General features: G+C 54.8%; 12 protein-coding genes across 12 annotated transcripts; 8 read left to right on the top strand and 4 right to left on the bottom strand.

Moving 5' to 3' along the window:
• The first annotated feature begins 1218 nt into the window (after positions 1–1218).
• On the top strand, positions 1219–1690 carry BO70DRAFT_165248 (uncharacterized protein). The gene has a single exon (XM_025538323.1). It carries the CDS (start codon positions 1253–1255, stop codon positions 1643–1645), a length of 393 nt encoding a protein of 130 aa, XP_025402492.1. The 5' UTR covers positions 1219–1252; the 3' UTR covers positions 1646–1690.
• Positions 1405–2243, top strand: BO70DRAFT_426928 (uncharacterized protein). Its single transcript, XM_025547843.1, has 2 exons — positions 1405–1452; positions 1511–2243. The coding sequence occupies exon 2, from the start codon at positions 1786–1788 to the stop codon at positions 2179–2181; it is 396 nt and encodes a 131-aa protein (XP_025402491.1). The 5' UTR covers positions 1405–1452; positions 1511–1785; the 3' UTR covers positions 2182–2243.
• A 3752-nt stretch (positions 2244–5995) lies between these two features.
• On the top strand, positions 5996–6845 carry BO70DRAFT_426927 (uncharacterized protein; the record flags this gene model as incomplete). The annotated part of the gene is made up of 2 exons (XM_025547842.1): positions 5996–6493; positions 6573–6845. 2 exons carry the CDS (start codon positions 5996–5998, stop codon positions 6843–6845), a joined length of 771 nt encoding a protein of 256 aa, XP_025402490.1.
• A 614-nt stretch (positions 6846–7459) lies between these two features.
• BO70DRAFT_331225 (dihydrodipicolinate synthase family protein) lies at positions 7460–8756 on the bottom strand. Its single transcript, XM_025540869.1, has one exon. The coding sequence runs from the start codon at positions 8585–8587 to the stop codon at positions 7601–7603; it is 987 nt and encodes a 328-aa protein (XP_025402489.1). The 5' UTR covers positions 8588–8756; the 3' UTR covers positions 7460–7600.
• An 834-nt stretch (positions 8757–9590) lies between these two features.
• On the top strand, positions 9591–12007 carry BO70DRAFT_426925 (acetyltransferase SAS4-like domain-containing protein; the record flags this gene model as incomplete). The annotated part of the gene is made up of 2 exons (XM_025547841.1): positions 9591–10419; positions 10476–12007. The coding sequence occupies 2 exons, from the start codon at positions 9591–9593 to the stop codon at positions 11600–11602; spliced, it is 1956 nt and encodes a 651-aa protein (XP_025402488.1). The 3' UTR covers positions 11603–12007.
• BO70DRAFT_165207 (uncharacterized protein) lies at positions 11725–12035 on the bottom strand. The gene has a single exon (XM_025538322.1). It carries the CDS (start codon positions 12000–12002, stop codon positions 11847–11849), a length of 156 nt encoding a protein of 51 aa, XP_025402487.1. The 5' UTR covers positions 12003–12035; the 3' UTR covers positions 11725–11846.
• A 358-nt stretch (positions 12036–12393) lies between these two features.
• Positions 12394–14754, bottom strand: BO70DRAFT_165101 (neutral amino acid permease). The gene is made up of 8 exons (XM_025538321.1): positions 14439–14754; positions 14287–14373; positions 13886–14217; positions 13680–13820; positions 13379–13593; positions 13066–13263; positions 12735–12884; positions 12394–12594 (listed from the first exon to the last, which is right to left on the bottom strand). The coding sequence occupies exons 1-8, from the start codon at positions 14645–14647 to the stop codon at positions 12508–12510; spliced, it is 1419 nt and encodes a 472-aa protein (XP_025402486.1). The 5' UTR covers positions 14648–14754; the 3' UTR covers positions 12394–12507.
• A 1806-nt stretch (positions 14755–16560) lies between these two features.
• On the top strand, positions 16561–18359 carry BO70DRAFT_331218 (putative MFS transporter). Its single transcript, XM_025540868.1, has 5 exons — positions 16561–16987; positions 17059–17673; positions 17722–17958; positions 18035–18118; positions 18166–18359. The coding sequence occupies exons 1-5, from the start codon at positions 16834–16836 to the stop codon at positions 18333–18335; spliced, it is 1260 nt and encodes a 419-aa protein (XP_025402485.1). The 5' UTR covers positions 16561–16833; the 3' UTR covers positions 18336–18359.
• A 348-nt stretch (positions 18360–18707) lies between these two features.
• Positions 18708–19343, bottom strand: BO70DRAFT_350496 (DUF3807 domain-containing protein; the record flags this gene model as incomplete). The annotated part of the gene is made up of 2 exons (XM_025541697.1): positions 18708–19235; positions 19311–19343. The coding sequence occupies 2 exons, from the start codon at positions 19341–19343 to the stop codon at positions 18708–18710; spliced, it is 561 nt and encodes a 186-aa protein (XP_025402484.1).
• Positions 19344–20414: 1071 nt separating this feature from the next.
• BO70DRAFT_165038 (uncharacterized protein) lies at positions 20415–22170 on the top strand. Its single transcript, XM_025538320.1, has 2 exons — positions 20415–21236; positions 21301–22170. The coding sequence occupies exons 1-2, from the start codon at positions 20516–20518 to the stop codon at positions 22077–22079; spliced, it is 1500 nt and encodes a 499-aa protein (XP_025402483.1). The 5' UTR covers positions 20415–20515; the 3' UTR covers positions 22080–22170.
• A 639-nt stretch (positions 22171–22809) lies between these two features.
• On the top strand, positions 22810–25400 carry BO70DRAFT_359582 (ER oxidoreductin). The gene is made up of 3 exons (XM_025542567.1): positions 22810–23345; positions 23431–25001; positions 25060–25400. Exons 1-3 carry the CDS (start codon positions 23247–23249, stop codon positions 25184–25186), a joined length of 1797 nt encoding a protein of 598 aa, XP_025402482.1. The 5' UTR covers positions 22810–23246; the 3' UTR covers positions 25187–25400.
• A 429-nt stretch (positions 25401–25829) lies between these two features.
• pex13 (peroxin PEX13) lies at positions 25830–27283 on the top strand (the record flags this gene model as incomplete). Its single annotated transcript, XM_025539158.1, has 3 exons — positions 25830–25881; positions 25936–26451; positions 26517–27283. The coding sequence occupies 3 exons, from the start codon at positions 25830–25832 to the stop codon at positions 27281–27283; spliced, it is 1335 nt and encodes a 444-aa protein (XP_025402481.1).

Below are 27283 nucleotides of genomic sequence, written 5' to 3'. Positions count from 1 at the left end.
TCTCCACGTTCCCCTGACCCCCAACCTCCGTCTCCGACTCCGTCTCGGTCAGTGCCAGACTACTGATCTACTGCCAGTGTCTTCCCCCTTTCCTCGTAATCGTAAGTCATGACTCTACAGAAGCTCGGCACGCGAACTAGTCGATCTAGTGCCCGACTACCGCCTGGGGGGTGGGGGGGGAGAGCCGGGGAAATGGTTAGTGGCTCCCCTAGCAGGCTGGCCTGATCGCTGGTGACTGGAGGGACGGGCGCCCGACGATGGGGCCTTAATCTATCTAAATTGACCGATATTAAGTTGCATCGTCTATTAATTATGATTGACAGCTAACAGATGGTTGGGAACCGCCTCTGGTCCCCTGGAGGCAAGCGAGGCCTCGCTGATTGGCACGACGGCATGCCTGATCGGGACGGGACGAGGGGGTAGAAAAGTTGAGGAGACAAACAGGTTGATGATAGTGTGTTACTTCGACACGTCCCCGATAGTGGCTTTCGATCGGGTTGTCTGGGTCGTCTGGGATGTCTGCCTAGACCCGAGTCTGCCAGTGCCAACTTCCAGGACTGCCCACTTCCGATCTCAAACTATCGAGTCTTCGTTCGCCAGACCTCACGCGGTGCCCCGTCCTACCGTGCTCCCACACCAGACAGACAGACAGACAGACAGAGAGAGAGAGAGCGAACGCGTCCAGGCAGCCGTCACATGAGGTTCCCCCTGCGTCGATCCTGAAATTACTTCCAACATCTTGTGGACCGTACCTGTCTCTCTGGTCAACCCACTCTTCCCGACACTCTCATCTCCACCCGTCCGTCCGTCCACCCACCCACCATTTTGTTTAGCATGATTCATGGACGAGGCTGCTGCTGTCTCGGTCAAATCCTGAGCCGGATGCCGCCTCATCCTAGTCCATCCATCCGGTGGACATGTCACTTTGCGGGCGGATGGCAAAAGATCGATGCGAGCACATCCCTGACATGAAGACCGATGGCTTGGCAGGGAGAACCAAGAATGCCCTTGTACTTGCGGGATCTTATCGGTGACCACGGGCTTCACTCGCCTTTGCCATGGCAGCGTGACCCCTTCACAGTCGGACACCCAGTCAGGATGCACAGACCGGGTGCCGGCCAATCACTGCCCGGCGGCCCCGCGATTGCAACAAGCTCAGAGTTACTGGGTCACTCGGTTCCTCCCCCCCCCCCCCCCCCTCGCTGTCGATGCAAAGTTTATTCGCCCAGCTGCCCTGCTGCGTGAAACTTGCATGGGGACACCCCCCCGTGTAACTCTGGCCATGCCATGGATTTCTCTCCCCCCGGGATCCAATCCCCTCCCCCCGTTCCCACCGGGCAGGATGCGCATCAAGACGTTACTTGTTTTTTCACGTTGCACAGATGAGGGGTACGGGATTGCAGGATGGAGGGGGCTACTTTGGGGATGGAGACGATGTACATCATCTCCGACGTATGTCATACTCCTTCTTTCGTCACGTCTTGCCGGATCCTGCTTAGAGCTCCTGCAGGAGGGACTGCATCCGGCCATCCAGGATCATCCACGGCCATTGCAGCCACTCGACGGTTGCACCACCCCCTCGGGGACCGTCGTCGATCACTGCAAATCCACGCCCGGATACACGATTACAGGGCAGATAGTGTAGGTGTATACGGTATAGCATAAATCAGACAGAGGCGCACTGCTCCAGTGCCCCCCCAAATTTGAGCTCCGCGATGTCGGGACTCGGCAACCATCAACCTGAATCGACACTAGCCCAGATCTCGAGCGACGGGCCTTGCACAGATGCGGTACTATATGGGACGCTATGTCGAGCTCTGCATCGACCCCAATAGTCTCTCGCTCCATTCTCCGAATCGGTCGAGGCCAGCCTTGACCTCCTCCAGACAGCGCGAAGATCTGTCTCGGGATTCGAGTCAACAGGTCGTCCTAGGTCGTTGGGCGGATATATCTTCCGCATCGAGGTGTGTTGGTGCTGGTGGAGGAAGGAGATCAGTGGAATCTTACAGGTCGAGACTTGAAATCGATGCTTCATCTGGTTCCCCGCCGCGGTCATTGGATGCTGACCCCGGTTCCGAGACAGCCTATTGCATCCTATATAGTTTCTGTTTCTGCGTAGGTCGATCCATGCGCAGACTCGGTAGATCACATGCATCCAACAGGGGAGGCTTCATTTTCTGATAACGACGGAGTGCCTTACTGTGTATGTACGCAGCTTAGTACATCATCAGCTGCAGAGATGGAAGCGATTATGAACCTGCTTGAAAGGGCGACATGACTCGTCTCGAGACATAACTCGACTCCCCTCGGAAGCGAAACGCGTATTACTATACAATACAGACAGCATGAAACCGGACCGCACTAGATACTACTCCCTGGAAACCAGGCAGTGGCCGGCACCTCCGGGACACAAATCCCGTGCCTGACGCCCGAAGCATGTGGCTTGGGCGCGATGGGCCCGAGCCAAGTGGAGACGAGGTTTCCAGATCGGGGATAGCCCATGTGGCTAGAGGCTAAGTAGAGCCCATGACGGCATCACCTCGCGAACTCCGAGATCTCAGACTTTTCTTAGCGTCGTTTCCGCATGAGGCGGTGTCACGGTGGAAGTGTGGATGTGGAAGTGCTGGGAATCGGTGATAAGGACCAAGGATCTGCGGTCCGGGCCCTGGACCGCGGACAAGGGCAACACCGCACCTCATAACTACTAGTTACATTTCGGCATTTCCGCTTATTAATGACTGCCGTACAGGGGCATCTACAAATCATACCTCTGCAGTCTAGCGTGGACTCCCGGAGGGTAAATTCCTACCGACTAGTCTGCCATCCGACGGACCTCCTTTGATTCATTGAAGGGGAAGAAAATCTCATCGACCCGTCCAGACTCCCGACTCCAGACTCCCGACCTGGCTGGCTGGTTGGTCCGGTTACCACGTTGCGGAGATATCAGTTTTCACCGTCCTCCACGTCAGACCCGACCAAAGCACAAAGCATAATCTTATACGGAGTACGGGGCACTGCATGTGGAAGAAGGTTATTCATTCTCGCGGCCGAGTAGAAGGCCAAAAGAATACGACACGCACTCGGTAACCGGCCAATGAAGCTGAACCCGGTACACAATCAGGTACATACACATTTCTTTCTCGGTGGGTTGGTAGGTACGTAGCCTAGGTATGGGGTAGTTAGGCACTATGTAAGGTAGTTATGAGCCCCTGGCACCAGACCGTGCGTGACACTGGACAGTGACGGCGATGACACCGAAAGTCCGGGGTTCATTCCTTGCCACACTGAATCTGGATCCAGATTCATGGACACCACCCCCTACCATCCGTCCCTTTCTCCCTATCCATAGTACTACATACTACCCGACAAACAAATTTTCATTTTATATCCGCCATACTTTAGAAAAATGTAGTACATAGAAACTAGCAAGTATCTACCTACTATTCTCCGAGCTTATTCTGCCACACCACGCCGTGCAGCTGCCAAAGCCACGAGGTCTTGCCCGTTTTAAACTTTGAAGAAGGGGGAATAGAGTTCCACAGTCGACAATCCACACATAGTACCCTGAACGGCGGAGATACGAAGCGACTGGTTGTGGATGGAGAGGTCAGCATTCGGTTCCTGGGGGTGGGCTGATTGGGTGGCGGTTAATGTTTATACTCAGGTGAGAATACAATGCAGTGTAGCGAGATAGTTGAATAAAGATTTGGAATAGAGGAGGATGATTGTACTCTGTACTCTGATTATACTACGCACACGCTTGTATAATGTATACATGCATGTCAAGGTATCATCATATTACCAGTATATGTAGGCATATAGCCAATAACAGGCTAGAGCCATGTACATACTAGTTCCATAGCGATACATTATTCCAAATCATCTAGTACGTAGATACCCAAGGTAGTTACTGTAGTTACTATTTGCTATCCGGGTATCTACCTCGGTACCTTAAGTCCCTTATCTTAGGTACCCAGGTCATGTTCAGTCTGTAGATCAAAAACAAACAAAATAATAACAAATCAACCGTGTCCCTGACCGGCCGCTCTAATCGCGTCTATCCATCCAGCCGACGTATAGTTACTACATATGTATAATAATCCCTGCGACGCACATCCAATCAGCCTGGAGGAATCGATGCGGCTCGTGTCATTTCCGTCGCGTTCAGCGGCGAAGGATGATTATTGCAAATCTAGCTTACCTAGATAGGTAGGTGGTTTTCTCCTGCATCTTCTCGGAGACCCTCGGTATGGATGTATGTATGTATGTATGTAGGTACCTAGGGATGCAAATAATAAGCACTTTTTTGGCCCCTCCCCCGCCCAGAAAAAGAAAATATCATTATACATACTCACAGTAGTACTTACATAGATAAGTAGGAATGAAATATCTATTTGCCTGCAGGGGTGTGGGTGGCGATATCGGGTGGTGAGGCTAATGGGTAGAATACTTAGATAGCATAGCCTAAATGGATGGATGGAGGGATGGCTAGTACTCTGTACGGAGTACTCCGTAAGTACTATACCTCAATGCCGTTGTGTGTGTGTGTGTGTGTGTGTGTTGTCATGTGCGACACAATCTACCACCATCGACCATCTAGTACTTAGGTACTGGCCTACTCTTTCTGTGTACACTATGTAGATAACTGGAATAATAGAGCGCCAGATACTACACAAATGCAACTATTTACCTATAGCTTCAGATAAAATAAATTAACATTCACGGCATCCTCCGTACATCCCCTGCAAAACCTCATCGGCGACTCCTAACCCCATGCAAGCAGACACAGACAGAGAGACAGACAGACAGACAGACAGACGCACGGTCGGGCAACCCGAACACCCTCAAGTGCAGGCCGATCAAAGCAGCGAAGCAAAAGGGAGTCTCTCAAGGCCCACGGCGAACCCGATGCACGATAGGAAAATGACAGCCCGCGCCAATCATCGCCCAGACCAGTGCGTAGCCGCCTCGGAGGGAAGAAGAGGAGGAGGAGGAGAAGAAGAAGAAGAAGAAGAAGAAGAAGAAGAAGAAGAAGAAGAAGAAGAAGACAGACTTCAACTTCAAGCCGGGGAAATGGTTAGCGTCACGGATGGGGAACGGACAGGGGTCTGATTGGTGTCGTCGTGTAGCCAGCGCGAGAGACTACGCCGGATGGGGGATGTGGAGGGGATGAGGCTGGCTGAAGTGGGATTATTTTCTTTCAGGGATTTATTTATTCCAAATGGGTTGGAGCTAGTGGGTTAGTTGGACACTACTTGGGTGGTAGTCTTGGATTAGTTAGTGTGGTGCTTAGAGTAGTGGGTATCTGTCTATCTATCTGTCTATCTGGTCGGGGGTTATGCAGGATGCACTGCCGTACTGTTAAGGGCTTCCTGCTTTGTTTCTTTTCTGTCTAGGGCATTATATCAGATATATACGGTAGGCAAGGGGAGTAGGGCTCGGTTAATTTGTTGCTGGGGTTGGGTAGATGGAGGGGTCTATCAGAAGCTTGATTACAGCTAACTATGTCTCGGGCCTAGTCAAGGACAAGCAACTCTGCTGTAGCTATCTATGTGTCTGCTTGGAATGACCTGGCAGGTACCTACCTATACAAAGGAGGTAACTACCAGGTACCTAGAGTATATACTCTCAGCATAAACACCAGCCAAAATAACCAACCATCTATCGCAACGGCTTCAAACTTCAAGCAATTAGCTTTTTGCAGGGTAACCCGGCTCTCACTCGCCACCGCATCTCCAGGGCCTCGACAATGAAGGCATACACACACATGTACATGCCTCGTTCACCCGAGGCCTCAACCACGGTACCGTCCGCCCGCCATCATGGATGCTCCGCCCATTGTACCCCCGATCGGGAAACCATCAATAAGACATCAGTGAATACAAAATCACACATCCCCATCCCCAGCACCTAAAGTACCTGTGCCAAGTACAGCCATCCCTGCCATGCTGCTGCATGCTGTACGATGTCCATGTCCATGTCCAAGTCCAAGTCCATGTCCAAACCACTCCTCTCCACCCCCGTCCTCCTCACCTTCACCCTCACCACCCTATTCGTCTTCACCTTTACCGTCCTGCTCCTAACCCCGTACCACATCCTCCCACACATCCTCCTCCCGGTCTGCCAGAACCTCGACGCCAACCCTGAGCGAACCCACGGCCGACCCTTCTACGAGCGCCCCGAGCTAGAACGAACCACCACCGATGACCCCGGGTTCCGAACATGGGAATCGCTCCTCCTCCCGCCCAGCGGCGGGGGTATCATCTCGTACACTGATCCGGAGCCGGACTCGCCCAACCACACGCATACGCACGACCAGCCCCTCACGTGGGGAATCTCGATGATGCACCAGCTCCACTGTCTGATTGTTCTTCGGGGGATTGTCTTCCCGGAATCGACAGAGAATAAGATCAATTCGACGAGTCAGGCGCATTCGGGCGACGAGGGTCATGATGGGAAGCATTGGGCGCATTGCTTTGATTATATCGCTCAGGTGGGTTTGGTTTCATGGGTTGGGTTTCTCGAGATGAGAGAGGCTGGCTGGCTGACTTCTGCTTGTCTGTTTGTGTTAGGGGATCCTCTGCGCAGCGGACGATACGATTGAACGGCCTCGGGATGTAGTCAACGGGCACGGACAGACGGTATCCCAGATCGATGGGGAAGGGTCGGTGCATCAGTGTCGGGATGCGAGGGTGCTCTGGGAGGCGTCGATGGCGTCGAGGGATGAGCCGGTGGATTTGGCTCATTGGCGGGAGGGGGTTGGCGTCCGGGCTTTCATGGGGAAGAGCGTCCAGAGGAGGGAAGGGGTGCCTCAGTTGTATACCCTGGGCATGAAGCAGCGTTGATCGGATTGTGACCAAGCTCCTCCCATATTTCCTTGGTTCTCCGTTCGCTGCAGGGCCGCGAGATTTCGAAACCCCGCGGCTCTCTCTCTACCCCAGGCATGGATGTTCCGTTCGCAGCCTGAAGCCGTTGTCGTGGACTAGGTCGACGCAGAGGATAGTTGCGGCAAGGATATGGTGCCTTTTGGCGGTTGCCTGTAAATATAGTCTGACAAGTGGCGGTATAGCAGTTATAGGTGTCCTAAGCCCTGTTGAAGCTTATGTTCATCTTTTCTGATTTCTTGAGGTACTTTGGATGGTTGAGTACTCCTAGCAGCATTTCAGAAAAGATGCATGAGGTCGTGAGTGAGTGATCCATTGCCACTTACTCACCTTTGACACTGACACCCTCTGCTTCAGTCACATACCCCGCGATATATCTATCCACTTGACTGGCGCTTTCCAGTCCAGCGTCAGTTCGCACAGCAATACTTGAGTTTAGCCGGTTCATTGTTTGCTCTGGACTCTGATATGAGGTGCATTGTAGAGGAGAGATAGTGTCGTTTTGAGTGCTGACAGTTGCTAATCAGCTGGTGGCACATCGTGGTGTATTCATCTTCTTGAGATATGGTTGTATTGTCTAGCTATGGAAGTAGTAAATATTCACATTCAGCAACCAGATCTTGACGGCTACCATATACCGAGCCCTAACTCAACCTCCAAAACCTCCCACTAAAGCAGTGCCCCCAACCTCGCCATGAAATCCAACCAAACATAGATCAATCCCTCTCCAGATCCCACTCCAACTCCATCGCCTCCCCCAACGCCTCCTTCAACACCGCAACCTGCTCCACCCCGGGCCCAACACACGGCCTGCGCGGCGGCCCTCCATACCCCCGGAAAACCTGCAGCGCAGCCTTGACAGCGACGAACCCGCCCTTGATAGCCTGCCAGTCGGCCCTGGCCACCACGGCCTGCAACCTCCTCGCCTCATCCACCTCGCCCTTCCCATACAACTCCATCACCCGCACACACAACCTAGGAATCAAATTGGCCACGCCGCCAATCACCCCATCCCCACCCGCCACCAGCGTCTGCAGGGTGAAATCCGCCGAGCCCCCAAACACCCTGAACCCACCAGCCCCAGCCCCAGCCCCCGCCCACGCCCCCTTCTCCATCCCCTGCACCCCGGCCGCCACCCTCGCCAACTTCCCCGTATCCCCACACGTCAACTTCACCCCGACAATATTGCCATGCTCGGCCAGACTCAAAATCTCATCCGACGACAGATCCACGCCCCCGGCCGCCGCCGGGAAATTATACAGCAGCACCGGAAGCGGGGAGGCGTCCGCGACGGCCCGGAAATGCGCGAGGATGTGCTCCCGCGTGAGGAGGGACTTGTAGTACGCCGGCGGCAGGATTAGCACGTAGTCGCCGCCGGAGGCGGCGGCATCGCGGCACAGTTGGATGGTTTCGCGGGTGGAGGCGGCGCCGCAGCCGACTATCAGTGGGGTGGAGAGGGCGGAGGGGTGGGCGGTGATGGCGTCGCGGGTGGTGCGGGTGATGGCGTTGCGTTCGGATGGGGTCAGGTGCACGGCTTCGCCGTTGCTGCCTTGCACGACGAGGCCGGGGACGTTGGCGTTTAGAAGGGAGGTGGCGTGGGTGGTGGTGGTGGGGAGGTCGAGGTCTTCGGTGTCCGGGTGGAAGAAGGCTAGGGTTGGGACGTAGATTCCGGGGCGGAGGGGGGGTGGGGTGGTGTTGGTCATTGTCGTTGGTTGGTGGGTTTGTCTGGGTGGGTGGGCGTGAAGTATGGAAGTATAGGAGTATAGGAGTATAGGAGTATAGATTAATCAATGTATGGAATATGGATGGGTGGGAGGAGTATATACTATAGTCTGTATGGATGGGGTATAGATAGATGGGAGGGGAGACAGTGAGGGACAAGAGGGATAGTACGAGTGCAAGAGAGGGGAGGGGAAGAGGGGATTGAACTGTGTTGTTTTATAGGCAGTGTCTGATTCCAATGGACCGTCGGAGTTCGACCCGATTGACTCTGACTCCATCCCAAGCCATGCCATTCGATATCAATCGTGGGATGCGAGCCGAGGATACCCCCACGCACCCCACGGCGTGGACGATCCTCTGGCACAGGCGGTGCTTTCATTTGTTGAAACCGCATAGGTTGTGCGTAATAGGTCATAGTTAATTGTTCGCATCAACTGCCCCGTTGCAGCCAGCTGCTGCAGGGCCAACGTCACCCCCACGTTCTGGATGGAACCATGGACTATGGAGAGGTCGGAGAAATGCGAGGGGGAACTGCGCAGGGGTGCATAGGTGGATGTGGATTGTGAGGGGTGTATGTACTATGTATGCATTAAGACTGCAGCTGGGGATGAGGGAGAATGGAGAATAGACAATAGGGCAGTGAAGGGAATGAATCAATAGAGAGGGAGATGGATGATTGAAGGGCTGTTCCCGATGAAAGGGTATTTATTGTCTGTATTGTCTGTATTGTCTGTCCTGTCTTTGGTATCTGTTCTGACCGGTACCATGGAGTGACCGTACAGGGTCAAGTCGTGCTGTGGCGGCAGCCGTCACATACCGTCCCGTACGGTCTTGTCCCGACCAAACACGCGCAGCTTCAGGAACCTCGAGATCTTCGGGCTGCAGCTTCAGCTTCAGCTTCCACTTCCCCGTCCTCTGCTTCCACGCCTTTCGCCTCCCTGCTCGACCTCATCTCCGATGGGCCTCGTGTGTGCGAGCCCCCGTATGCCTATCACCCCCACGCCCCAATTGCCCCTCCGAATGACCTCCACCACCCTGATGCCTGTCCGCGTCTCCTTGCGACGAGATCCCAACGGCGCCCCCGACCAGCTTGACGTCGACGTCCAACCTCCGTCCAAGCGCCCTCGCCTCAGCCAGCCCGCCTCGCGACGCCGCCGCAGCTCTCCGGACCTGCTGGACACGACGAGCAGCGCTGCTGAACCGTCCGCCGCCACCTCGCCCTACCGCAAGCTCTCCGGCTCGTCGCACCACCAGCCCCTGCGCCGGCGGACTTCAGCGCGCCGCCCGCTGGCCAGCTCGCCTTCTCCGTCCACCCCCCGACCGACCACCACCACCACCTCCCCCTCCTCCGACCGCCGCATCCTCCGCAATGACTCCATCCCCGCCACCACCCCGGCGCCGCTCTATCTGCACGCCAATCGCGAGTCTCCCGACCCGCTAGACACAATCTCGCCCTCCGCGACGAAGAAGGCCTCCGTTCTGCGGAGGTTGTCCCCTGCGGGGCGACCTTCCGCCGCCGCCGCCGCCTCCGCCCGTCGCCCGCGCCGCCCAGCCCCGGCCGCTGACACCACCGAGATCGAGATTGCTTCCACACCCACCCGGCCGGAGATCGCTGTCTCTGCCTCATCAGAGCAGAAGCCGAGTCGGTCTTCCCGGAATGCCGCTGCCCAGCAGCCCGCAGAGCAGGCCCCCGCGGCGCGCGAGTCACGGCGTTCCCTCCGCTCCCACGATGGCGGCTCCCGCGCGCGCAGCGAGCTAGCTCTATACTTCCCCAACTACGAGGAACTCCTCAGTTTGGAGCCTCCAAAGACAGGTAATGACGACCTGGGATATCTTTCCTGCCTAGGCTCCGCTAACACGTACCGCCAGAGTTCCTCGCTGGCAACACCACCCTCAAACTAATCGACGACCTCCCCGCCCCATTCACCCCATCCTCCCTAGACGCCGGCGCTGACTCCGACCTCCCCTTCGGAAACCCTCTCCTCAACCTCCACAACTGCGAAACCATCACCCTCCCTGATCCTCCCATGAAAGCCGAACACCCAACTCCCGAATCGAATACCTCCGAACCTCCCTCCGCCACCGACCCCCTCAGCGAAGACACCTACTTCCGTCCACACCGGCGCAATGAACGACAAGAGAAACAACTCCGCAACATAGAGCGCGACCGTGCCCAGCATGAAAAACAGAACCTCGACCGCCTGCTGGACGAACTCCAAGGCCACGACTGGCTCCGCGTCATGGGCATCACGGGGCTGATCTCCGACCCGGAACGCAAGCACTACGAGTCTAAACGCAGCTACTTCATCCGGGAGATCTCCGCCGTGCTGCAAAAGTTCAAGATCTGGAAAGAAGAAGAGCGACGGCGCAAGCTGGAGAAGGACAAGCCGGTCGAAGTCGAGGACGGCCGAGATCAGAACAAAGAGACCCCCGAGACCAACGACGATGACGATGACGAAGAAGCCGCCGGCGACAGTGGCATCGCCACCCTCTCCGACGCCCAGAGCTACGGCGACCCCCCCGATCCCAACGACGTGGACGCCTGGGCAGCCCGCCAACTCCACCAGGAGGCCCGCTCCGCAACCACCACCACCACCGCCGCAACATCCGGCAAGAAATTCAAACCCGCCTCCACATCAGCCTCCACCTCCTCGTCCAAAAAACCGTCATCATCATCATCATCATCCTCCACCATGCCGCCCCCGCCCCCGGCCCCGATCCCCATGCCCTTTCCACCACCCCCCTCCGAGCCCCTCAAACCCTTCACCTCCTTCTACGCCAAACCCCATCTCCGCGAACTCGCCCTCTCCACGACCCACCGCAAAAACCGCACCCGACTCGCCTTCGGCCACCCGATCCCGGACATGGAGGAACAGGAGTTCTCGCTCCCGCCGGACATCCTCACCGCGGAAGCCATCGACTCGTGTCGTCGCAAGAGACGCAGGATGCGCAGGGCTAGTGGGAGTCAGGGCGAGGTGTGGGGTCTTAGTCCGTAGGCTGGCTACCCTAACCTTACTACTACCTACTACATACCTACCTACTCCCACCTCTTACATACCTACCTCACTTAACTAAGTTACCTAGCTAGCTAGCTAGCTTACCTATGTTTCTACCTACCTACCCCACTAGTCACTACTTACTACTTTAGTCACTAGTTTGTATTTTACTACATCGCAGACTTACTTACCTTAGCGTCTTCCTTCCTTCCTTCCTTCCCTCCTTCCCTCACTTCTTTCTTCACTACCCTCCTTCTTTTCTTTTCTTTTTTTTTCTTTTCTCTTTCTTTACCATTTTTGTTTCTTTCTTTCTCTGTCTTTCTTTGCTACTTCTGTGATTTCCTTGTTTAGAAGAGCGTGCGTGGGCTGTTTTCTGCAAGGCGGGTTGGGTTGGGTTCATTTATCTATCTCTCTCTATCTCTCTATCTATCTATTTATCTATCTATATACCATTACCATCACCATGACCAATCATTACCATTCTCCTTGTCTTGTCTTGCCTTAGTATACCTACTTAACAGTAAGAATTAAAGTAAGGTAAATTAAAGTAACAACTAAGTGATATAATATAATCAAGTCCATGAGATAGATATGTACAGCCTTCGTGTATACCGCCTTGCCTTCCTTCCTTGTCCTATGAACAATCCAACCAAGAGGAGAAGAGAAATGCTAGTATAAGAATGTAGACATCCATCCATCCATCCATCCAGCCCAATCCCAATAAAACCAACATGCTCATTCCGAGGTGATCATGCGCGCAAGAATGAGAATCGCGGATAGGTGTATAACCATGACAAGACAAGACAAGACTAGAAGAAAATAGAATCGAAAGAAAAGAAAAGAAAGGGAGAGTAGTGGCAAGCATGCAGAGCCAGAGAGGGAAGTGTGCGGAGAGACGGAGGGCCTCAAGAAAGATTACTCGCGCAAGAGAAACTGGCATTACTCGGGTTATCGTGAATGGCTTTTCCGGAGACGTAGAGACCTAGACCGCACTTTACCAACCAACAATCTGTTAGTATGAAGTATGATTTCATTCGAAATACAAAGCGTGGAAAGGGATTTAACCAGCAGAGAAGAATGAATGAATGAAGAATGGAAGAAGAAGAGGAGGATGAAAAGAAGAGACACGAACCAAACACCCCCCAATTCCAACAACAAACAGATTCAAACCCGTCAAGGCGAGTTTCCTCGGCGAGGAGCGCCACCGCCCATCCTCGCGGTTCATGAAGAGCCAGAAGATGCCGCAGAGACCGAAGGTGAACCAGCTGGCGAAGAGGGCTGTCTGTAAGAGGAGATTGGTTAGCTTTCTCTCTCTCTCTCTCTCACTCTCACTCTCTCTCTCTCTCTCTCTCTCTCTCTGTGTGTGTGTGTGTGTTGATGAGGTTCCCTCAGGGAAAATGATATACGACAGATAACACACAGTAGGTGATAACAGATGAAGAAATGTCCGGGTCACAACATACAATCAAACTCAACAAATTCGTAAAAACCGGGATCGCTTCCGCGATAATCCACGCCACAATCCACAATCCAAGTGCAATACCGACCCAAGAGCCAACAGCCTTCCAGGTGCGCTTATGCATGTGGTCTGTGCCACGGAACAGGCGGACGTAGACGGATTTTGACGCAACGTGGCCGTTGATGACGCCGGCGATGATGATCTACTCACAATCAGTTACAATCAGTAATATCACGCTTTGTATACTCTTCAAGAGGAAGGTGGGAATGAGGGGAGGGGGGGGGGAGGGGCTGATATGTTGTTTAATTCGGACTTACGGTTGGAAGAGCAATGCCGTACGCGACTTTCGATACGACCGGGCCGGCGGATCCCAATGCTGGCGAGGAGACGGTGGATCCGCCGTAGCAGTAGATCACGACGGCGGCGACGACGTACAGGGTGATATCGACGCTTTGGAGTAGGACCAGGGCTTTGGGGAAGTCGGCGGGGTTCTTGAGTTCGGCAGCGAGGCCGAAGAAGGCGGCGTGTCCGGCTGGGAGGGATGGTTAGATAGATGAGATGAATGGATGGGGTGGGTCCGGGGAGGTGTGGCTGAGATGGAGGGAAGTTGTTGCTTACAGAAAGCGAAGACGATGTTACTGACGGCTGTGAAGCCGTGGTAGACGTTGGTCTTGACGGTTGCTTCGACCACGTTATCAGGGTTGAGAATGCCGACGCCGACCATGGTGACCATCACGGCTGCGAGGATGCTGACGAATGCTGTTCTGGTTAGTTGGGTTCCACCGATGAAGGGATGGGGCAGGGTGAGGGTGATGGTGACGTACAAACCAGCGACAGCCACGACATCTTAGCCAGGGTGCGCGGTATCGTGCAGACGAAAGAGACAACCAAGCCCACGACCCCAAAGACGATAGAGCATGTCCCATGGTTGGTCAGATCGTTCATGGCAATGGTAAAGGTCAGCAGATGGCTGGCCATGATGAAGACCAGGAAGATGATCTGGCCGTTGCCCAGCAGCTCGCGACCAAAGCGGCCGGCGAGCACCTCACCCGCATCGGCCATGTTGCAGACCTGCGGATACCTCCACTTGAACTGGCCGATAACATAGCCGGTGTAGGTGGCCAGTGCACCCAGGCTCACGAGGATGACTACCGAACTGGGTGGTGATGTCAGTAGACGGACGACCAACCTCCCGGGGAGGCAGCAGGGCTTGCAAGGGACATACGGGACTAGCCCTAAGCCGGCGACGGCTGCGGGTAGAGACAGCACCCCCAACGACACCGTCTCGGCCACCATGAGGAGGCCGCATTGCCTGGGATTGATTAGCATGCATGCATGGATGCGAGATGGCCTGGGAAAATGGAAAGGCGCACATACCACCACTTCAGAACCTTGTACTTGACCTCCGCGAACTCCTCGTCGCCAAAGGCGTCCGGGGAGTAAGGGAGGGTGAGGCCATTCTTCTCAACCGAGTCCAGGGAGGTCTGCTCGGCGACTTCGGTCTTGCCTTCTGAAAGCTCCGGTTCCAAATGCAGATCCAGATCAACGGTCGTGGGGGGCGCGGCGTTGACCTCGTACGGATTCATCGTGGCACCGCGTCGAATCGGACGAGAGGCAGGAAGAGGTGCACTGCAGTTGAGGGCGTGCGAGTGGGAGGAAGCAAAGCTTCCGTCGACCTGGATATATGAACGGCTGGCTAACCCCGGACGGAGGAGATGGAAAGGTTAAGATGGCGACATGGGCGAGTGATTCAGGATCGATAGGGCTCTTGCGGGCTCTCCATTCCTCGGCAATGCCTGGATGTTGCATGCATTCGGTGGGGCCAGCCGCGAGGGCAATCGAAGACGTAACCAAAACCGATCTGGCTGGGAGTCCCCAAACGGCCGTATCCTGCCGACAATGATCAGTGCCTTGATTGGAGAAGAAGCGATTAAGGGTTCCGGGGTCTCTGGTTCCCTCGGCGTAGTCATGGGTGGTCATGGGTGCAGTTGTCGGGAATGTTGGATCGAGATGGAGTAGAGTCCACTTTCAATCGATAACAGTCAAGCCCGACCTGTTTCTGCGTGGAGTTACAGAATCTCGAGACATTGGGCCCTCTCTGATCGTGAGCTGGAGGCGCTATCCTCGAATAACCGCATTCTCGTCATTTCGATAACATAACTTTGATCTGCATACGGCGCGGAGATTTCCGTAATCGACCACCTTGAGCCAGTAGTAACACCAGCTCCCATGGGAATGCAGGGGACCCGATCACGCAAGTGTGTACGGGGCCATCACCAGGAACTCAAGTGACATCCCAGCCCTCCAGAGTCCCCAACAGGCAAGGCCATGCCAAGCCCGGACCCACAGCGGAGTCCTCCCGCCCTCCTCCTGGCTTGGCTCGGCCACTCAGCGGTCCCGACGGCCCCCACTGCCGTCAACGTTGCACTGTTCCCGGCCAATGATCTGCTCCGGCATCGACGAATGCAACAGCGGCATTTCGACTCTGCAGACATCCATCCATGTCTATAATCCGCCCAGTACCCTGTCCTGGCTGGGCTTTGTCCGTATCATCTGATGATTTATCTAGTTGACTCTGACCCATCCATTTCTCTCTCTCTCTCTCTCGCACCAACCCCTATTAAACTCCATCCTAGAACATTCCAACGGCGCTTCTGTGCAGAATGCTGGAGAACCCGGGGTGACCCCTCTCTTCAACCCTGAGGGTCTTCCATTAGTCAAGGAATTGACACGAGTGGATCTCAGTCTACTCACCAATACGTTATAACTTCAAGGCTCCACTAATCATAGACACTCATCCCCTTGTTCGAGTAGGGCAGTACAATTACTAAAGCGCATTGGGCCAACGACATACCCCGTACCCCAGACAGGAGGAGGCTTGGAGACTCCCTCCCGTGTTGACCGTAATGCTCAGAAAAGAAAAGGCCGGGTAGTCACGGAAAGACATGGCCTTCTGAGCGGGGTTGGATTCATCGGGAAACGGCGGGTTATAGGGATGACTTTTCAGGGCCCGTTTAGCTTATATCAGTGTCTCATGGCATGTATGGGGTAGCCAGATGGGATTATCGGGAAATATGCCCATGAGAGAGCACGAGTTGATTGATCCCACGGTAAACTGATATACCCCGTAGAACAGGTAGAACAGTTCTCCGTGCTCACCCATGAGTGGAAGTGAAGCGGCAAGGCTGTTGAGCACAGCACTGCCATGAAGATCTTCGCATCGAGAAGTGGCCTGGGCTCCGAAGATTACCAATGCCCAGGGCAATAATTGGCAAGGAGCTACCTGTGCATCACCGACCATTGGAACTTGGCACTTGGAAGGTCCTTCCCCGCACTAGCCCCGAGGCGTTGATGGCTTAACCCAGAGTGGTTAGCAAGACGCAAGTAGCAGCAACAGCCGGGCTCAGCTGCTGGCTGGACTGCCCAAATAGGCAGGTCAAGGGGATGTTCTTCTTCCAACCTGCTCTCTGCTCAGACCAACACAGACCAACCCCCAGAACAGTCAGTCCCTCCTCCCTTATCGCATCGGATTTAATCCCGGGCCACAGGCTTGAAGACCCTGTCCTGCTCACCGACATGTGCATGGGATTACCCCTCCACCAGCTGGGGATTGCAGCCTAGCCGCGATTTCCCACGGCCAATGCCCACATAGCTCGGCCCGGCCAAGGATTACGGACGACAGGCCACAAACCCTCTCATATAAGGGCCCCGACCCGGAGGCCGTCTACCACCTCCATGCAACTGATCGGTCGATCGAACGAGAGCCATCAACATGGGCGACAACAGAGACACCGAGCATGGCCCCAATGCCCAGGATGAGACATATCCGGCAACGGAGTCTTCGTTTCTACTCCCCAAGAGCGCCCGGGATGTGAAGAGCAAGATCTTCAGTACCAACTTTGCCGCTTTGATGGCCGGACTGAACGGTGTGCCTGCCCTGTAAACATCAGTTGAGCTGATGGTCCAGGAAACGAGGCTGACCAGGGACTCCGTGCAGACGCTTCTCTGGGGGTTCTGATCCCCTACATTCAGCCGACGTACCAGGTGGGCCTGTTGCAGGTCTCCATGATCTACCTGGTGAACTTCACGGGTTGGGTCATCGCCTCCTTCGCCAACATCCATGTGTGCTCCTACATCGGGACAGGCGGGACACTAGTTCTGGGCGCATCGATCCAGTGTATGGGTTACGCCTTGATGTTCTGGAGCCCGCCCTTTCCCCTGTTCGTGGCGGCGTTCTTCTTCACAGGTTGCGGCGTGGCGTTTCAAGATGCCCAAGTGAACATGTTTATCATCACCGTCAAGGATGCGCATCGGTGGTTGGGCATCTTACATGCCGTGTATGGCGTTGGGACCGTGCTCGGCCCATTGATCGCTAACACGATTGCCTCGCGGATCCCGGTTTGGCATTACTACTACCTGCTGACCTTGCTTCTTGGAGCAGTGAATATCTCGTCCCTGGTGTGGACGTTCAGAAAAGGGCTTTTCAGTCCGAACGTAAGCAATGCCAAAGACACAGCCGGCAAAGAGCTCAGGGATACGATGTCCAACCGGACGGTTTGGATCTTCAACGGCTTTTTTTTCCTATATGTTGGCGCGGAGGTAACTGCTGGAGGTACGTCTGAGCTTGAAGCGAGAAGGGCCCCTTGCTGATAAACGCTAGGCTGGCTTGTCCAATTTCTCGTGTCTGTGAGGAACGGTGACCCCAAGAAGGTCGGTTACATCGCCTCTGGTTTCTGGACCGGGTTTACTCTCGGCCGGGTTGCCCTGGCAGACATCACACATCGATTTGGTGAACGGCGAATGGTGTTCATCTATACTGCACTGGCTGTGGTGATGCAGATTCTGTTTTGGGTGGTTCCAGACATTATTGTCAACGCAGTTACGGTGTGCTTTTTGGGTCAGTAATCGCACTCATCTATCGGACAAGTGAAAGGCATATCATAGATCCAGGACTCGGGCTGACAGATGATCAGGATTCTTCATCGGCCCGTTCTACCCGGTTGGGCTTTATGTCCTTACCAAGGTGATCCCCCAGGAACTTCATGTCGGGGCGATGGGTGAGTGTCGATTCTCCATGACGTGGCTCCTATGCTGACTCCGACAGGGTTCACTGCAAGCATAGGACAAGCTGGGTCCGCTGCATTCCCTTTCATGACCGGAGCGATAGCCTCTCAGGCTGGCGTCCAAGTTCTGCAGCCCATCATGCTAGGACTGCTCGTGGGGATCGCCATATTCTGGTCTTTCATTCCTAGACAAAGGGCGATCGCGATTTGACGTTTGGGTGATCTGAAACGAGGCATGTAGCATCAAGCATGGCCCTTGCTTGGCAAGGACAGTCTAATTGACGCAGACAGTCAGCATAGGGTCATGTAGTCAATTCCGACCAGCGATTAAAGAGGAGAACCTCAGAGAGAAGATTAAGTCGACATTGCCTTACGCATCCGCAGATGGTATGGCCTCCGACTAAGGATGACTGATACGATGTTTTCATCATTGGTGTAGGGGGGGGGGGGGGGGGGGGCAGTAGGGGAGCAGATAGGAGGAACTCACCAAGCCAAAGAGCCCAAGGCCAGGAGCGCTCATGCACACTAAGTTCGTAGGCGGATAACCAAGTGTAACTGGGCAATCCAATCCACCACGAGACCCTCAATCCTCATACGAGATTATCCTCCGTCCCGCAAACTGCGAAGGGCGTCGAGAGGAAGACTCCTCGTAAGATCGCGAGGGAGCAGCGACAGAGACATCCTCATCTCCATAATTCATGGCAGTATCTTCCTCCGAGCGGGTCTGCTTCAAAGACCGAGCCTGGGTACCGCCGACACCACTCGATGCCACTGCCGCCAAAGTCGTAGTCTTGCCCTCTGCAGCTGCACTAGAATGTTTCTCCAATTTTGCCGCTGCATCCAGCCGTGCTTGTTCCCTTTCTTCCTCCGCCTCCGCCTCCGCCTCCTCCCGCAGCTGCTTCTCCCTCAGTAGAGCATGGACCTCGCTGTGTCTGAAAATCCGGATCTGTTCGTCCGTGAGGGTTCGCTTCGCCCCGTCGGGATAGTAGCCCAGATCATCATCTTCTTCGTAGTATTCTTCTTGTTGCTCTTCTTCTAGGGGCTGCTCCTGGTACGCGGGGGATGGGACGCTCCCCGGGAAATGTTTTGCCTGGAAGGCGTGGAGATCTTCCTGTGGAGGTTAGTTGTTGGGGGGGGGGCTTCCTTGAGAGGGGTTGGTTTCTTGTGGAGGGGGAGGGAGACATACGAGGGTGACTGGGGGTGGGGTGATGGTGGACATTTTGAGGGGAGTGTTGGTGGAAGGTTGGTTGACGGGTGAGGAAGAGAGGAAGATGAAGAGAGAGGAAGGGGAGCTACGCGTGTCGATCGTGACGTGTGGGTCTGGTCAGGTACGACACGACCGTACAAGTTTGTGTACCCGCCAGTTGGCCCAGTCTAGACCTGGGGTGCCTGTATGCCTGAGGAAGCGAACCAGTCTGTGGAGATATCGGCCCAGGTTGCATCATTGAAGGGATCACGCAACCAAATGGGTCTAGTCTAGTCTTCCGGGACTAGGTCTGTGTTATTATTGTCCGACTGTCTCTCATTGGTCATTTGATAATGCATTGAAGTGTATAGTAGTAGCTCCATTACTGGAATCCGTCCGCTTGCCTTATACGGGTGCCGCCGCTTTTGTGAGGGCAGCACGTGACTGCTCCTTCTTTGCTCCTGCTCACTCACTGATCTCTCACTGCACCGGCAACCTACAAAGCAAGGCAGTTGGTCAGCTGAGAGATCATCTCAAGATACAGGGTAGGGGTTCTAACTTGAGAGGTTGTATGGCTTCAAAAATGCTAGATTAGGCAGGCTCAGAAATAATATAAAAATTGATAAAAATTGATTGTTTTGATGATATTGAAGGACTGCAGCCGCGGAGGAAGGACAGATGGTTATACAAATTACTAGTATGACAGGCGGTCAGCTACTGCCGGCAGGTGTAGTCGGAGCTTACTAACATGCGCTAGCTAAAGGCGGCTTAGCGTGTTGTAGTTTTAGTCAATCCCGCCCCTCCCAGCCCTCTTATACTCTCTCTTCCCCTTTCCCCATCTTCGCAAATAGTACCCTTTCTCCTTTCTCGCTGTCAGGCAACCACCTATTCAGCTCTACCCTCCCTCTTGCTGTCACATTATACCCACTTAAGAGAAAGTATTAGCTGCTTGCCGTACTCGCCGCCAGGCCTGCCATTCCTGTGTTCTCATAGGACTCTCTGATCTCACTTGTTGATTTCGGATTGGGCAGGTACTCGTGACCAGGCCGCAACGGCTTCTACAACTTTACTCTTTCTTCGTCATCTCCATCTTCCGTTAACATTACTCAAGTCAGGGCTGCTTTCATTGTTTCAAAGCCCGGGTGGGAGGGCAACTCGATTCGTCGAGGGTTTCTCTTCGATCTCGATTTCCTCGCAACAGCATCATGACCGAATTATCGACAAAAACACCGTGGGCTACAGGCGTGAAGAAAGTTCTTGTTTCTACTTCTACTCTTGACAATCCCTCTGTGGCTAGTCTTCGTCTTGCCTATCATAAACATACTAATCAAGGATGCATTTCCCTCGGTATCAACGCAAAGTCGGGTAATTCGAGCGGCCAAAATTCACTTTTGTTCAGAATCTCTCCGGAGTCAGTCAAAACGTGTAGGTTAATCTTGGTAAGCGACGAAACACTATGTCCAGAATATTTTGTTACAAGACTCCAGACAAGGGCAAAGAATGTTCGGGACGTCTCATTACTTATTCTAGAACTTGATCGGGCGCTTGCGGAGGAGACTGTTCTTTGCCCGTCTAATCTGCCGTCTTGCCTCCCTGCAGCGCATAGTGACTTGAATTTCGCCGCTTTTGCAAGGATTTGTGAGTTCAAGTCTCTACGAATCTATTTCGGTCGGCAACAATTCAGGGATTGCGAACTCGGTATACTGAGGACCTTTGTCCATGGTTTAAGGACAAAAAACCTTAAGGCGGTGTCTTTCGATGAGGCCCGCCAGGGCCGGATCGAAAGACGCTGGAAGGATCTGAGTGTATGGCTTGATAAACCGCCTGATTATGAGGAGTCTGCGTCCGAACGGGTGCAGCAAGTGAATCCACCCCCATATCATGATAAATCTAAGTTAGCCCGTGCGGGTGAGAAACGGCCCCGAGGTACCTTCAAATCCAATATTCTTCTGTACTTTATCTTCTACAATAGTTTGTTAATTGTTTGTAGACCACTCTTCATTACCACCCGAGGATGACGGACGAAAACGACCGCTCTTAATATCCCCAGAATCGCCATGCTGTCCTACCGAAGTCAATACACCGAGTCCTCCCCCCCCTTCACCGGCCGCGATCCGACCAACCGACTTTACGCGTCATTCCTCTCCAAAACGCACGGAGCGTGACACACTTGCGCGTTTTGAGCATATGCTCTGTGGTGCTTCCGATGGTTTGATCCGCAAATTATTGATTCGCTTAGTATGTCGATGTCTACCGGCCATATCTGATGATTTAGAGGGTCATTTCCTCTCTGATTCGGAGAAAGCCATTGTGACCAAGATCGAATTGATCGAACGTCACCTCGAACGCGTAATCGAAGCGAAGATCAAATCCATCCTTGAAACACATATTCTGAAGGAAATTGTTCAGGAGACCGTCGACAGTGCTTTAAGCAAGTGTTGTGACAGGGTCTTGGATGAATGCGAAGTGCACAAAACTGAATTTAGCGAGCACGTTGACGATAGTAAGACCGACGTATGCATCACAGCCGACGATTGTATGAAGGAGATGGAAGAACAAGCCCAAAAGCACATGGATGAAATAGAAGAGCAAGCGCAACAGTATATGCATAAGATTGAGGATCAGGGAACAGAGGCTGAGATGTCTGCGGAGAAACCGGGACCTAATTTAAAGCGATGGTTGGGAACGTCTGCCCAGTCTCTACCTGCGAGCAAATCAAGGCCGAGCCAGGGGGGGCTGAGCATTAAGGGCAGACGCAGCTCCTTCTAGTGGATTGGTAATAGACACGCAGCTTCTATGGTTTATAGGCTCGTAAGACAATCAGTGAATGAACCAGCATCGAATAATAAGACCCTTCTCGACGCGCGACTTCAGTCGAAGGGGATTCCGTCAAAGGCCCGACAGTAGATCTGTAGCTCTATGGGAAGCCGAACAGCCAGTGTGACACTGGATGACTTTTGAAACAGAGAGCACTTCTCTGCAAAATGCAGGAACAAGCCCAAGGGTCTCCACTATCGCCAATCCTGTCTGGTCTGTTAACCAACCGGTCGATAGCAACGGCGGTGCATTGGCGTTCATCGATGACTACTTTCGCTGGCGAACCGGAAATATCAGGAAAATCCAGGAACCGGCTACATGTCAAGCCACCGATCGACTGTTACTATATCGATCCGGTGTCCTGCCGATCGAGATATTCCGACAATGACTAGCATGAAGCTCCTCACGCCCCCTTAATTTCACTCCTCAGTCAGTCAGTCGGTTCTTGCAGTCGGGTGGCCCGACGGCCTCATCAACAAGGCACTAGCCCAATCGCCGCTTATCAGTGGACGGCAGACAACAGACAGAATCCAGACCGAATCGAGGCACAGAGTGGAACATGACAGCCAGACAACCAGACGGTGGACGAGTTCTAGACCGGATGGGTGGACTGGGGAGGAGTCGGCAGTGGTGGTGGTGGTGGTAGTGGTGGGGGGAGGATGAAAGGAGGAGAGGGGAGGAAATGAAACTCAAGGGCCTATTGATGACTACATGCGGATCATGCAACTCGCCCAACTCCGCGCCACCAACGAAGGCCAGCTTGTCCACTTCGCGACGGCCTCTCCTTCAAGACTCCCCCCCTCATTCCACTCGGGCCCGTTGTCGCATCGCTCACTCTCTTCTTCTGCGCGACCAGTTTTGGAACTAGAACTGCCTCTCTGTCCTCCAGGGAACCTGAGAACCCGAACTGCCATTTGATCTGATCTGCTCGATTGTTGTTGACCACCGTTGCGGATCCCTCGCGGATCTTCATGTGAACGACCCTGTTTGCTTACCAACCAGACCCTGTCTTGGCTAGTTATAGTTATCCCATCCCATTGTTTTTCCCTGTTTTCCCTCCCCGAGTGTATACAATCCCATCCCTACCTTTACTGCTGTGTTTGTTCCGCCGGATCCAAGATGCGCTCCGCGGCCAAATTCTTCCATTTGGCAATATTTGCCTTGTCGCGGCTTGCCAATGCCGAGACGGGCCTGCACCATAACCAGGACAAATGTGCTGTGAGTATTCGATCCCACGCCCCGATTTGATCCTTCCTGGGAAACCAAAGATGGGGCTTGGCTAATTCACCTGGGTTTTCCCTAGATTGACCCCTCCGCCATGGTGTCCGACGCCTGCGTCTCTTACGCCACCATCGACCAACTGAACGACCAAGTCTACACTCTCCTCCAATCCATCACGCAAGAAACCGACTTCTTCTCCTACTACCGCCTCAACCTCTTCAACAAAGTCTGCCCCTTCTGGTCCGATGCGAATAGCATGTGCGGGAACATCGCGTGCTCGGTGAACACAATCGACTCCGAAGAAGACATCCCGTTAACGTGGCGCGCGGAGGAGCTGAGTAAACTCGAGGGCCCCAAGGCGGGCCACCCGGGGCGCAAAGCACAGGAGGAGCGGCCCAACCACCGGCCACTCCAGGGCATGTTGGGAGAGAACGTCGGGGAGAGCTGTGTGTTTGAATACGACGACGAATGTGACGAGCGGGATTACTGTGTCCCCGAGGACGAGGGGGCGAGCAGCAAGGGTGACTATGTCAGTCTCGTGGACAACCCGGAAAGGTTTACGGGGTACGCTGGCATGGGATCCCGCCAGGTCTGGGACTCGATCTACCGTGAGAACTGCTTTCTCAAGCCGTCCCCGGGACTGTCACCTGCCCCCCCGTTGGGCGGTATTCAGGCTGTCCATGACTTCCGCAACGTGCTCCAGCAGGAGTTGAAACGCCCGGACCTACTTGATCTGGATAACGAGTGTTTGGAGAAGCGAGTGTTCCATCGCGTGATCAGTGGAATGCACGCCTCTATCTCCACCCATCTCTGCTGGGATTACCTCAACCAGACTACGGGACAGTGGCATCCCAACCTGCAATGCTTCAAGGACCGGCTGCACGATCACCCGGAGCGGATTTCCAACCTGTACTTCAACTACGCGCTGGTCTCCCGGGCTGTCGCGAAACTGCAGAAGCACCTCCAGGGCTACAACTACTGTACCAGTGACCCCGTGCAAGATGCTGACACCAGGAGCAAGATGTCCCAGTTGACCTCGACTTTGACCGAGCGGCAACAGATCTTCGACGAACACCTGATGTTCCAGGACCCCAGCGCGATTGGGCTGAAAGAGGACTTCCGCAACCGCTTCCGCAACGTCAGCCGGCTGATGGACTGCGTGGGATGCGATAAGTGTCGCCTGTGGGGTAAGCTCCAGGTTAACGGATACGGCACCGCCTTGAAGGTGCTGTTTGAGTACGACGAGACCAAGAACGGCGAAAACCCGTTGCTGCGCCGCACCGAACTGGTGGCGCTGATCAACACCCTTGGTCGCATCTCCCATAGCATCGCCGCCGTCCGGAGCTTCCACCGCGCCATGGATGTGGGCGACGGGGAGGTCTTCACGATCCCGGCCAGCATTGCGCCCAAGGAACGCGGGCCCGGCAGCCCGAAGAAAACGCGACGCCTCCTGAAGGACGGCGGGTCGACGTTCTACTACGACGACGAGGACGAGGACAACTTCGTCTATATTACTGAAGAGCTCCCGTGGGAACGGGTGCGGATCCGCCGCGAGACCGACACGGCCTGGGACGACATGACGGCCGAACTGTCCCTGATCTGGGACACCTTCGCCTACGTGGTGAAGAGCTGGATCAACGCGCCCAAGACGATGTAAGTGATGGATAAACGATCCTCCCCTCGATGGATGCATGCTGACGTGAGTTCCCAGCTTCGAGATTAGCGTCCTGGAAATTTCCCGGGTGTGGAACTACTGGCTGGGACTGCCTGTGCCACCCCGGTCGTGGCGGATCCAGCTCCCCAAGCGCCCCAGTCCCCCGCGTCACGAAGAGCTGTAAATGGTGCGGGTGTGAAGTGGCAGGGGTCCTTTGCATGTATAGACAGATAGCTAGCATTGTCGAGGATATTTCTTTTTCCGTTCAGGGTTGGGTCGGCGTTAAGAGATGCATCTCGGGAGTTCATTTGGATGGCTTGGGCCGCTGTACATTATGGGGGGAGCGATGCGGTGGAGATTTTTTGAAACATGATATCCCTCTCAATTGTTAATTTTTCTGTGTTCCGTATGACACTCACAGGAGATAATAATAGATAGTAGGATGTAGATAACTAGATAGACTAACTAACTAACTAGATAGTTAGTTAGTTAACTATCTGTCTAGATTACTAAGGACGACGGAGTAGGCCGAGTTCGGCAAGTGGAAGCCTCGGCAGAACCGGGCCACATGCGCCGCGCCGAGCTTTTCTCCTCTTTTGAGACTCGCGAGATCTCCACCGCCTCCTCGCTTTGTCTCTATCCTGCGAGCTTCCTCGCCCCCTCTCCCCTCTCCCCTCTCTCCCCTCCCCTCTCGTCTCCATTCTCTCCATTCCCCCAGTCGGTGCTATCGCTCCACGTTTCCCCGTCTTGCTGACTGGCTTCCGCCTCGTGGGGTCCTCTCCATGCCACACTACTACTGAGGTATTATCAACCCCTCCCGCATATCCATGGCCTCCGTTTCGCCACCTAAGCCGTGGGAGAGGGCAGGCGCTGCTGCGGGTATGTAGACCGCTCTCCTCGCCCATGCATCGGGATTGACACGTTCTCCTCCAGGCTCTGCCATCACAGCTTCACCTTCACCCACCGCCCCGACCACCATGACCGCATCCGCTGCCCCGACCGCGGCCAGCGCCTCGGCCCCAACGCCCACCGCATCCTCCACCTCCGCTGCCCCCGATCTCCCCTCTCGCCCCAATTCCTTGAACTCCGTCGTCAATCGCAACGCATCCACCTACTCGCCCTACGGCGCTTCCCGCTTTGGCTCGTCTCCCTACGGCGGCTACGGGTCCTACTCCTCCCCGTACTCGCGCTTCGGCTCCATGGGCTCCATGTATGGGGGCTACGGAGGCTACGGCGGCATGTACGGTGGCATGGGGGGTATGGGCGGCATGGGTGGGATGTACGGCGGCGGCATGCCTGGTGACCCCAACGATCCCAACAGCCTGACGAACTCGTTCAGCCAAAGCACCCAGGCCACGTTCCAGATGATCGAGAGCATCGTCGGTGCCTTTGGCGGGTTCGCTCAGATGCTGGAGAGCACATACATGGCGACTCACAGCTCTTTCTTTGGTATGACTATCTATTGCCTTTTTGTCCGTCCCACTCGTTTGACTGCGTGTACTCATGTACCCCAGCCATGGTCTCGGTTGCCGAGCAATTCGGGAACCTCCGCAACACTCTTGGCTCGGCCTTGGGGATCTTCACTATCATCCGCTGGTTCAGAACTCTGATCGCGAAACTGACCGGCCGTCCTCCCCCGGTGGATGCGACCGCGCTGACCCCGTCGGCCTTCGCGGCTTTCTTGAACGGCCGCTCCTCCCCCGCCACTCTGCCTGACGGCTCTCCCGCCCCTCCGAAACCCTCCAAGAAGCCGTTCTTCATGTTCCTTATCGCCGTCTTCGGTCTGCCCTACCTGATGGGCAAGCTCATCAAAGCCCTCGCACGCTCGCAGGAGGAGCGTCGCCAGATGATGGTCGGGCCGGACGGCGAGCCCTTGCAGCAGGGCCAGGGCGCCCCGCTCGACCCCTCTAAGCTCGACTTCTGCCGCGTGCTCTACGACTACTCCCCGGAGGCGCAGGAGAGCTCGGGGATCGACCTCGCCGTGAAGAAGGGCGATATCGTGGCCGTGCTCGGCAAGTCTGACCCCATGGGCAACGCCTCGGAGTGGTGGCGATGCCGTGCTCGTGACGGCCGTGTCGGCTACCTGCCCGGCCCGTACCTGGAGACGATCCAGCGACGACCCCCGCAGCAGGCGATCACCTCGGGCACCGAACGCAGCAACTCGATGCAGGCCCGTGCGGCGGAAGAAATCGCCACCGAGACGGTCAAGAAGCCCGAGGCCAAGGGCAAGCCAGGCGATATCTCCCCTGAAAGCTTCCAGAAGAGCGCCTTCTACACATGA

The sequence above is a fragment of the Aspergillus heteromorphus genome (genome assembly GCF_003184545.1).
Source record: "Aspergillus heteromorphus CBS 117.55 chromosome Unknown BO70scaffold_4, whole genome shotgun sequence".
Lineage (NCBI taxonomy): Eukaryota > Fungi > Ascomycota > Eurotiomycetes > Eurotiales > Aspergillaceae > Aspergillus > Aspergillus heteromorphus.
The sequence above is the reverse complement of the archived record's forward strand: the minus strand, read 5'-3'. Positions and strand labels throughout refer to the sequence as shown.